This window comes from Chelonus insularis, unplaced genomic scaffold (assembly GCF_013357705.1).
Source record: "Chelonus insularis isolate UGA/USDA-ARS -01 unplaced genomic scaffold, ASM1335770v1 contig_82_pilon, whole genome shotgun sequence".
NCBI classification, from domain to species: domain Eukaryota; kingdom Metazoa; phylum Arthropoda; class Insecta; order Hymenoptera; family Braconidae; genus Chelonus; species Chelonus insularis.
The window spans coordinates 221,822-232,549 of NW_023276770.1; the positions used below are offsets into that span (position 1 = coordinate 221,822).

The following is a 10,728-nucleotide window of genomic DNA, read 5'->3' on the forward strand; positions in this document are numbered from 1 at the left end:
GTATAACTTTTATTTATATTTAAGAAAGTTTACATTTGCTGGTATCTCTCTAACTTTGGTTTTCTACACTTCCAAATTATGAGCCACGTTGTCTCAGCTCCCGTCGAATATTTGTGCGTTCAACTACTGCCTACAAATATTCTGACAATGTCATCCTATATATAAATTGATATTATAACAAATTCTTTAAATTTAATATAAAATGATTGAATAAATTAACAAATTATATAAGTACCTTCCATTTCTCAAGGACTCTTGTAAATTATTAATGTACAAGTCAATTGTATGTTGAATTGCTCGAGAATGATTTTGTCGTGTAGTTTCATTCATTATTCTACAATATTCAATGTCACTGTCACAAATTATGTTTATTAATCGATCTGAAAAATGAAATTTAATTCAATTTAGAATTATGAATATGTATAAATATATATATTAAATGTGTTTTAATATTTACCCAAAAAATTACTTTTTTGTGTTAAAACTAATTGTCATGTGAACTAAATTGAGTAATAATAAAAATTTAATATGATCTTAATTTTATTTCTCTTTAATATATAATTTATTTGTGTGAAAATTTATTTTGTTTTTTAAAAAATATGTCATTAATGAAAAAAGAGTTTGAAATAAAAATTATATTGAAAAAAAACCTGTTTAAAAAATTTAATTACACGATGGAAGAAACTAACTTTATTAGAAAAGTTAAACTAAGCGTAAATTAATGATACAAATAATATATTTTATTTTATTTATAATTACGATAATACTAGAAGACTGTCTTACTGATAGTCAATTAAAACACAAACTAACTGAAGAAATAGCAAGTAATTCAGTAACTTAAATGATTGATGAAACAAAAAAAGGAAATATATTGAAGAAAAATTCAATTTAAAAGTAAAGTATTTTTTTATTATTTTGAATTGTGTAATTGATATTGTAAAGAAATTAACTCAATATAACTTGATGTGGTATATCTCTAACGATGAAAAATATCGATATAAGTAATTGGTTTTGAAGAAAATTATGCTCCATTTCAAGAAGATCAATCTAATATTTATTCTTGGTAAGTAAAGTTGCTATTAAACAATTCAAAATTTAAAATCATATAAGCATTTTTAATTTTTGATTGAAAACAGTGTGATTACTGTCATCTATTAGAAAACAGTGACACTAGTTGAATTTTTTTTTCTACTATACCGACGCAAGATAACTTACCAGTCCTAATTTCTTAAGTTGACTGTTCAACGAAATGATAAACATTAAAAAAAGAAAAATTTTTATAATTTGATTGAATATTAAATGATTGAAAATAAAAAAAACCAATTTTAAAAGATTAAAAGAATAAAGCTTATTTTTAAAATGATCATTAGATAAAAAATCTGGGCATCATAGAATTTGATTAACAATCAGTAAGATTATACATTTAAAGATTTAAATTTAAAAGATTGTAAAAATGCCTTTGACTGACATCTTATTGGGGACGGATACAAGATTTCTAGAATTAGAAATGTAGCTGTCGTTAATGTCTTTCCTGAATCTATATGGCACCCGGGCCATCATATGGCATCCTTGGCAGAATGTCGCCGACCCCCTTAACTCCAATTCTCATTATTGACAGTTTTAGGTGTCGTGATGATCGCTCATGGCGAAAATTCTCATGTGCACCGAACCGTTGTTATAAATCCTTATTTGCGAATTATACGAAATCGCGAATTTCGTTTACCTAAATTTCTATATTCAAAATACTTAGAACTTCATTCTACACCTACAGTAGCCAGATTCGGAAAAAGTACGCATTCACCCTGTATACCTATAGAAAAAATAGTTTAATTTCCTCACTAAACCAGTATAATCGTTGAAAATTTTAATTAACATTCCACAATGGTGACATTTTGCTGAATTAAAATGTTATCAAGGGAAATAAAAATCAGTTCAAGGTCATTGAGCACCCATAATGTTCAAAGTATCAATTTTTGGAGAAAGGAGAGCGTTACTACTGCCTATGTTACCATAACAGTGTGAAAAGTAATATGTATGACGCGAATGTCATGTGAACAACAATATCAAAATTTAATAAAATGACAGAAAAAAATGATAATAGTAAATTAGAGAAAAACTGACCTAGAGTAATGAAAAAAATGCAGAAAAGGTTGCAATAAGGACCATAGATGGTTAAATATTTGTATTTGATGAAGTATACGATATGTCTGTAATAGCTATCAAGGTGAAAAAGATCAATGTTGAGGTGTTAAAAAGACGTAGACCATTTGAAGCTCACTCATTCTGTTCAGTATATTTAAAAGTATAATATTACGTATTATAACGGTATTGTGCTACATTGTTTAAATTATAACCTATATTACATTGATTTTGATGTCTATATAATCTGGTCATCTAGACATTTAAATGAATAAAATTTCACATTAATGTCAATTCATAGTTAAAAAAATATTTGTAAATTGAAAAGATAAAAATATGATGAATACTTTAAATAATGCTGCTATGGAATTGATATTCTCTGAGATTGTTTACATTAATTAGACAAATGCTTTATAATTAATTTAGATAAAAGGTTTAAATGTTACAGTTAATCTGATTCTTTTAGACTGGTAAAATATTTCATCTTAGTGAATTTTTATCAACTGATGAAATATGTACAATTATATAAATTGTAAATATTAGTGTTTTACATTAAAGAGACATTGAAAATAAACTTATCTAATACTATGGAGCAGAATGATTCAAACGATATTGTAAAAGCTGATATATCACCACGATCGAGACAAAAAAAAAAATCTCTTTGTCAATTACTTATGCATAAAAAAACACGAGTTGGGTGTTTAGAAGTATCTTATAAAAATAGTGAACCTCAAAAACATTCCAAAATTGAAACTTCTCAGCATAGTTCAACCAGTACTAAATTATCACTTTGTTGTGCAATGACTGAGAGAAGTCGAACACCACCTCAAAGTTTGTCCGTAAGTCGACTATCTTCTACCTCGAGTTATAATTCAGTCAAATCCGAGATAACTTCTGTAAATGGTAATTGTAAAAATAATGCAACTATTGATACAAAATCAGGAGAAATTTCATCTGAATTAGAAAATAAGTGTAATCATGATGGATATTTGAAAAAAAGTAATATATCCATTATACAAGAGCAACGATCCAGTATTTATAAAGAAGGTAGGTTTTTTAAAATAATAGATAAATAATAATTTCACATTTAATTTATTACTTTTATTACAATTTTATTATTCTTTATTAGTAAAGAAAATATTTTAATATTATAACGATAAAAAATTTAAATACAAAATATATATTTCTGAATAATTTTAAATATTTAAGTTTTTTTATCATGCTTTATCCTTATAGTTACACTATTTAGATTTTTATATTCTTGGCAAGTATTATCTTCAGCTTTTATTCTTATTTAATTACCTTCACTCCCTGAATGTTTAATTATTAAGAACAACTCGAAATTTTTTTTTTAATTAAATTATGATAATTTCTCTCATTATCAGTCATTTACTTTGTCTTGCCAGATATCAATAGAGTCTTATTAGGTATTATTGGCCAATTATTTCCCGCTCATACATTGAAATTATTAGACAATTATGAAAAAGGTCTCACACACTGCTATATTGGTTTAGATCAGATTACTCATTTTATCTTATAAATTGTTGTTAATTGTTGTTATTATAAGCCGAAATACTGAAAATATTTCATTATCTTGCATTGTAAAGTATTTTTCATTTTAAAAGGCTACTTTCTACTCAATAAAATTTGTTTTTCTTTTTCAACATTCATTGATTATGTAATTTTTATTAGTGTACATTGAAAATCAAATAATTGTTGAACGTCCAAATATATGCATGTTTACAATTTAAATAAAAGTTCTCTATATCTTTATCATTATAATACTATCTATAAAGATTTTATTTACATTCTACTTATTCATGAATTTCAATTAAATATTCTTAATTTATTAACTTGTTATCGTATTTTTCTACAATTAAAATTTAGCTGTAATAAGCCGGTTTTATAAATTTTTTAAAAATTATTATAAATAAGCCAAAAATCAAATCAAGTTTAAATACATAAATGAAATCTTGGATATTAAAGAAGAAACTAATAAAATTATTTTTACAATAATATAATATATTACAATAAATGACGTCTGTCAGTACTACAAAATTTCTAATCATACAGTTTTCACTGTATGAACAAATAGTTTTAGTATCATTTTTTTTTTTTTTATAAATTAAAAATTAACTCAGTTTATCTTGAAAATAATGAAAAATGTTTTCATTCCATTTCGGCGGATTATAAATTCTTCAACTTGATACTTCTGCATAGGCATTAGGTAAAATATAAAAATTTGGTGAATATAAGAATTAAATCAATTTATATAAAGACTATTTACTATTATTGATTTAAATTAATCGTAATATAATATTAATATCATTGCATCGTAGTAAATACAAAATTTTAAAATCTTTCACATAAATTAATGGGTAGAGAAACCTGACCTCGGTGATTTCCACTCCCTACCGCAGCTCCATCAATGCGTATCTTTGATCGTTCACATAAAAATGGGTGTGTAGGAACGGTATAGAAATATAGCATATATATAAGACAAGAATGTAATTGTACAGATATACTCTGATGCTCTTCGGCAGAACGCCCTACGTAAAGTTTACAGTAACTTTAAACTTAATTCACTGTACGCTTTTCATCTAATAATATATCAATATTGGAAAAAAAAATAATAATAAAAATGTCTGAAACAAATTATATAAGAACACCTAAGAAAAAATCATTTTTACGTAAAATGTCAAAAGCTTTCAGTGGTAGAAGTTCAAAAAGTGATAGTAAAAGTGCTGACTCTTCTGACAGTGGTGACAATTGTGAATACAAGTTAACATCAGGTAAAACAAATGATCCAAGCTCTTATAATAAAACTTCTGAATCCTCAACGTCGAAATTAGAAGAAGCAAAAGAAATTGTCGATCAACCAAATAAAGGACATGTACAAACATTTGATATTTCAGACAGTTTATTAATTGGTACTGAAAAATTATTACCTAAAAACGACAATAAAAAAGAAATGACTGTCAAACAAATGGAACTAAAGAATGAAAGTACATTTGAAAGTTGCTCTAACAAAAATATTACTTGTGGAATACATGATAAAGATGAAATACCCTTGAGGCCACCACGAAGTAAAGACATAACTGCTCACAAATCGGGTTCAGATATTCATTTAAAAGCTAAAAAACAATTTTTAGAAGAAAAGCATCATGGAAATAACAAAATTAATTCTAAAGAAGTCATTAAAAAATTAGAGAATCAGTTGAATTTGATTTCAGAAATATCAAACCAATCAAATATTAAAGACAATAAACATAATCATGATAGTTCTGATAGTGATGCATCTGATATAAAGTATTCAAGTAATTTGAGTTTAAATGAAGAAGAGAGTGATGTAGAAATTGATTTTAGAGAGTTATATTATACAACAGGAAAATACATAACATATTTCTTTTTGGAAATGGAAAGAAGATGGTATAATCCTCAAGAAGAAATTTATGGATATATTCACTATCATGAACTTAATGAGAAATCAAAAATAAAAGGTAATCATATATTGTATTAGAATAATACAAAAAATATAAATAATTATTTATTATTCGTATTACATCGAAGAATTTTTATTCAGTCTGTACTTATAATCTTGTAGTAGATGTGTCATTACAAAATGACATCATTAATATTTATGGTTGTTGGAATAATGAAAAAAGATGAGAATCATTCATTTAATAAAATATTCTTACAGTATTTCCTACTCTATCATACATTTTGGTCTACATTGCTAGAATTTTATGGATGACATAATTCATACAAATGCAATCAAGTCATCTGATGAGTTCATGGTAGTTTTGACCTAGTTAAAACGAATACATTATATTATTTGAATTCGTAATCATGTGAATTAGATAATTTGAATGATTGATCAATTATATTTTTGAATAAGCAAATAACTTCAAAATTTCATTAATTTTATTGAATTTGGTCTTGTCAGATGATTATACGAAAATCAATTAAACTATGAGACTAAAAATTTTGATTCTTACATTATATTTTATATTTAAACTGAATGTAACTTTTCAAATTAATTGTCTGATAATTAACAAGAATTATCAAAATAATTTTGTCTTGAAATAAAAGGCAAATAAAGGTTCATCTTTTCCAGGCGATCATTCATCATCTGACTCTACTTCTCCTTGTATGTCTACTCAAATGAAGCACAAATTGTTACATAGAAGATCAGTAGACAATTTAACGGCTAAATGTTCATCAAGATCAGTACCACACTACAGTCCAGAATTACCAAAGAGTGCGCCAATTAATGTGAAATCACGTTCTTCATCTCATGATGCAATTATTAAAAAAAAAGATCGGCAAGAAATTCAAGTAGATGGTGTTTCGATGGATAATTTAGCCAAACAGTCCCTCTTAGCTGCTCAGGTTTTAAATTTAATTCCAGTACAAAAAGCTAGAGAAAGGTATGCTATAAAAGTGCATATAACTAAAAATTATTACAATTTAATATTTTAATTTATTATTTATTTTTATAAATAGAAATTTTCTTCATGGTCGGATTGCTGCTAATTCTCTTTTGGGTTCTGCAGAACTTGAAAAAGTATTACCAAATCGTGAAATAAAAATTTTTATTGGTACATGGAATATGAATGGTCAAACTCCACCAAAAGAATTGAATGATTTTATGTTGCCAGCAGAAATTCATACGATACCTGATATATTAGCTATTGGTACTCAGGAGTCATGTTCAGAACGGAATGAATGGGAGGCTGCACTTCAAGAAACTTTAGGTCCATCTCATGTATTATTAACAAGTACAAGTCTTGGGACTCTGCACTTAGCATTATTTATTCGACGAGATTTAATTTGGTTTTGTTCCGTTCCGGAAGAAGATAGTTTTTCAACAAGACCCGGTACAGCTTTTAGAACTAAAGGTGCTGTGGCATTAGCATTGATTTTGTTTGGTACTAGTTTTTTATTTGTTACTGCACATTTGACCGCTCATCAGGATAAAGTCAAGGAACGTATTAGCGATATAAAGAGAATTGTTCGCAACTTAGATCTACCAAAAGAATTACCAATAAAACACAAGAGTAAAGGTAACTAAATTATATTTTTTTATAAATGTCATTATTATATGTATATAATAAAAGTATTATATGTATATAATAAACTGCTAAATATTAATACAAATATTTAGCAGTTTATTAATATCATACTGATTTAAATAATTAATATATTTATTTACTTCCATAGTAATAAATCATTTTCTATTAAAATTTATAAAAAGAATAACTTTTAATAAAAACTTTTCAACAACTAAGCAATAATTTCAAAATTTTTAATTATCGTAATCTTGATATATGTTAATTTTAAAATCATCTTTATTCTTATTATTATTAACTCAATAATAGTTAGAATGATGTAGATTAAGATCAATTACATATTTCAAGAATGAACAATATGATTTTCTTACTATACCTTTAAGAGATAAAATAATGAGATCATTTTAAATCATGAGCTATTTATTTATTTATATGTAGATGTAACACAAAATTTTGATTGTGTTTTCTGGTGCGGTGATTTGAATTTTCGTTTATCTCAACCACGTGAAGAAGTGATACAGTGGATATCAGATACGTCTTTTCCAAATCCAACACCAATATCTCTTGCAAAAGATCAATTACGAACCATTTTAAATGAAGGTGCAGTACTTCGAGGTTTTGAAGAAGCACCCATTACTTTTCCACCTACGTATAAATATGATCCAGGAACACAAACATTTGATTCAAGTAGTAAACAACGCACACCTGCTTACACAGATCGTATTCTTTTCAAAGGCAAAGGTCATACGAGAGGATATATAAGACGAATTAGTCATGATAGTACTAGTTCACATAAGGATGGAAGTATCGAATGTCTTGTGTATGATTCTGTTCCTAGTATTTGTACATCTGACCACAAACCGGTATGGGGAGTTTTTAAAACAACTGTTCGGCCTGGTATCGACACGTAAGTTTATTCATCAACTTTTCAAATGATTAACAATATAAAAAATTATTCGATTCTTCTTTTTTTCAACACTAGAATGCCTTTAGCAGCGGGAACGTTTAATCGTGAAGTTTATTTAGAGGGAATTAAAAGACGTGCTGCAGCGATGGATGATTCATATGGAACTTCTAAAGTATGTTCACTTCAGTGATGCTGAGATTCATTCATAAAAATATTATTTCGCGATAAATTACTAACAGGCAAGTGTACCATTTTATTAGACTGATGTAGTTTTATTATAAAAATATGAACCACACTGAGTTATTAATGTTTAAGATAAACTTAATAAAAATTCAAATACCATGTATAATGTGTAATAAAATCTAGTCGTAAATAATTATTCGTTGAGCTTTTCTATAAAAAAATATTTTATTATAAGTTTTTTATTTTTTTTTAAATATTACATCAATTTAATTAATATCATAATAAAATATTATAATAAAGAGTATCTCACTTTTTTTAAATCAACTAATATTATATAATTTCTCGTTTTAGTTTAAATTGATAGTTTGCAAATAATTATAGTATTTAGACAGAATAATTTAACATAATTATCTATGTATTGAATTAGTTTATGAGCGAGGTTGAAATAATTTTGGTAATTGAATTGTTTAAAAATAACTTATAGGATAGTAATGGTATTGATAAAATGATATAAATGTTTTATTTTCTGTTAATAGTAGGTCATAAGATAAAAATTGCTTACTAATATGATATATAAGTTAAGCGTAAATTCGATTTACAGTATTCATAATAGATTAAATTTTTTAATGAACTTTTTTCGATTCATTTTGGGATAAGATATTAAAAACTGCATCGAGTAAAAATTATTTTTTTTTAATATGAATATTTATAATTATAAAAGCTTGTTAATAAATTACATATAGTTAATCAAAAAAGTAAAACATGTGTATATATCAGTTTACTAATATATTAAATATTTTACATCAAAAAATTGACTCTTCAATATTGAACATGACACTTGATGGATTTCTCATTTATATAGAAACCATGAAAATATTTATATTATATATTAGAATATAGGGTTACATAAATAAATAAGATTAACTATTTATGCAAGATTTATAAAAATGTAGGAATAAAATGATATATATTTTTAAATGCAAAATCGAAATATAATAATTAAGAAAACTATGGATTTTTTTACATTGGAAACATTTTTAATAAAATACCTTTTTTATGCTTTAAATTGGATCGTATTACATTATAATCCTGGATGAAAAATAAGTCATACCACATACATGCACAAAATATCTGACTTTGGAGCAGTGTTATAGTGGTTTGCTTCCGCATTTACCGCACTTGTAAAGAATTTTAGTAAAAGTATTTAAAATAATCTACTCAAATACTCTTAAACAGAATATATAATTATGGATAAATTGTTCAGAAAATTGTTATAATAATTATAATAATGTGAATATGTTTTCCAATAAAAAATCCCAAGCTAAGTATTTTTGTTTCTATTTAAATATTGTCAATTTTTTAAAAAATTTGAAAGTATTTGTATTTGAATTTAAATACTCTATAAAGTAAGAGTATTTGTATTTGAATATTTTCGAGAAGGTATTTTTCACAAGTCTGGTATTTACAAATGGATTATAAAAATCACTGGTTAAAAAATAGTGCCTTTTACATTTCTCCTGAAAATCTGTCAGTTTTTTATACTAATTAACTTTCCATTTAGAAGTTATTGAAATTGGGTCGATTGGTGAAATAAAAATTTTCATCATATCTCCACGTTTCATGATATTTGCAAGCATACTGACCAATTTTTAGAATGATGCATGTGTGTACGTACGTATATATTGTGACGTTATTTTTGGGATAACGTCCCATTTACAGTATTTAAGGCTCAGTTTAGCCAACTCAAGGATGTTCTAGGGACTTTTTAGTCCAAAGTAAATAAAATAATTTAAATAATTTACATAGTCAGAGCTCACATGAGCTATTTTGTTGAATATTTTAGTCAATTATACTTTCTTTTTAGTGAATAATTATTTAATTAATTAAATATTTCTATTTTTATTAGGATAAGCTATATTTTTAGTCATTCTATTTGAATTAGTTGTGAGGAAGTTTTATTATTAATACAATTTATTATTGTTATCAGTCGCTATTATTATTGATTATTATTTTTGTTGCGCAAACTAAGGCTGAGGGATTTGGGTTAAAATCAAAATAGGTAGTGTTAAAAATCTCAATAACAAGGGAGTAGGTAGAACCTAAAAAAGTAAAGTTATCAAGAAATATGGACCGTTGTGAGGAGAGTTGGGAGGCTGTAGTGGAGAAGAAGACCAAACGAACGAGTCACCCTACAGTTTTCCCATGCTGGGAGACGTTCCAGCCCTAAAGGTTGTAGTCACGGGGCTGTCGCCAGTGAAATGGGACTCCAAGGAGAAGATGGAAGTGTGGATGTGGTCTTAGAATTAAGTTGTTGAGTCTAGAAGATAAGTTTTTGAGTTTAGAATTAAGTTTTTGGTGCACCTTAGAATTGAGTGACCTTTCCACATGAAAATCTGGGAGAAGTCACGTGAAGATAACCACCAATGC

The 10,728-nt window shown here is 26.2% G+C and overlaps 1 protein-coding gene across 2 annotated transcripts; it reads left to right on the top strand.

Annotated features, from left to right (window-relative positions):
- The first annotated feature begins 1,661 nt into the window (after positions 1 to 1,661).
- On the top strand, positions 1,662 to 8,522 carry INPP5E (Inositol-3-phosphate synthase). Of its 2 annotated transcripts, XM_035090567.1 has the most exons (6): positions 3,069 to 3,186; positions 4,659 to 5,639; positions 6,257 to 6,569; positions 6,646 to 7,205; positions 7,650 to 8,118; positions 8,194 to 8,522. In XM_035090567.1, exons 2-6 carry the CDS (start codon positions 4,781 to 4,783, stop codon positions 8,306 to 8,308), a joined length of 2,316 nt encoding a protein of 771 aa, XP_034946458.1. In that variant the 5' UTR covers positions 3,069 to 3,186; positions 4,659 to 4,780; the 3' UTR covers positions 8,309 to 8,522. The 2 variants fall into 2 exon arrangements, with proteins under 2 accessions (XP_034946460.1, XP_034946458.1); XM_035090569.1 differs by lacking the exon at positions 4,659 to 5,639 and having other exon boundaries at positions 1,662 to 3,186.
- The last annotated feature ends 2,206 nt before the right edge of the window (positions 8,523 to 10,728 follow it).

Excerpts from the sequence above, each read along its gene's own strand:
- INPP5E (XM_035090567.1), top strand. The coding sequence starts at position 4,781 with ATGTCTGAAACAAATTATATAAGAACACCTAAGAAAAAATCATTTTTA. Across the intron at positions 5,640-6,256 it reads TGAGAAATCAAAAATAAAAG|GCGATCATTCATCATCTGAC; the intron begins GTAATCATATAT and ends CATCTTTTCCAG. Across the intron at positions 7,206-7,649 it reads AATAAAACACAAGAGTAAAG|ATGTAACACAAAATTTTGAT; the intron begins GTAACTAAATTA and ends ATTTATATGTAG.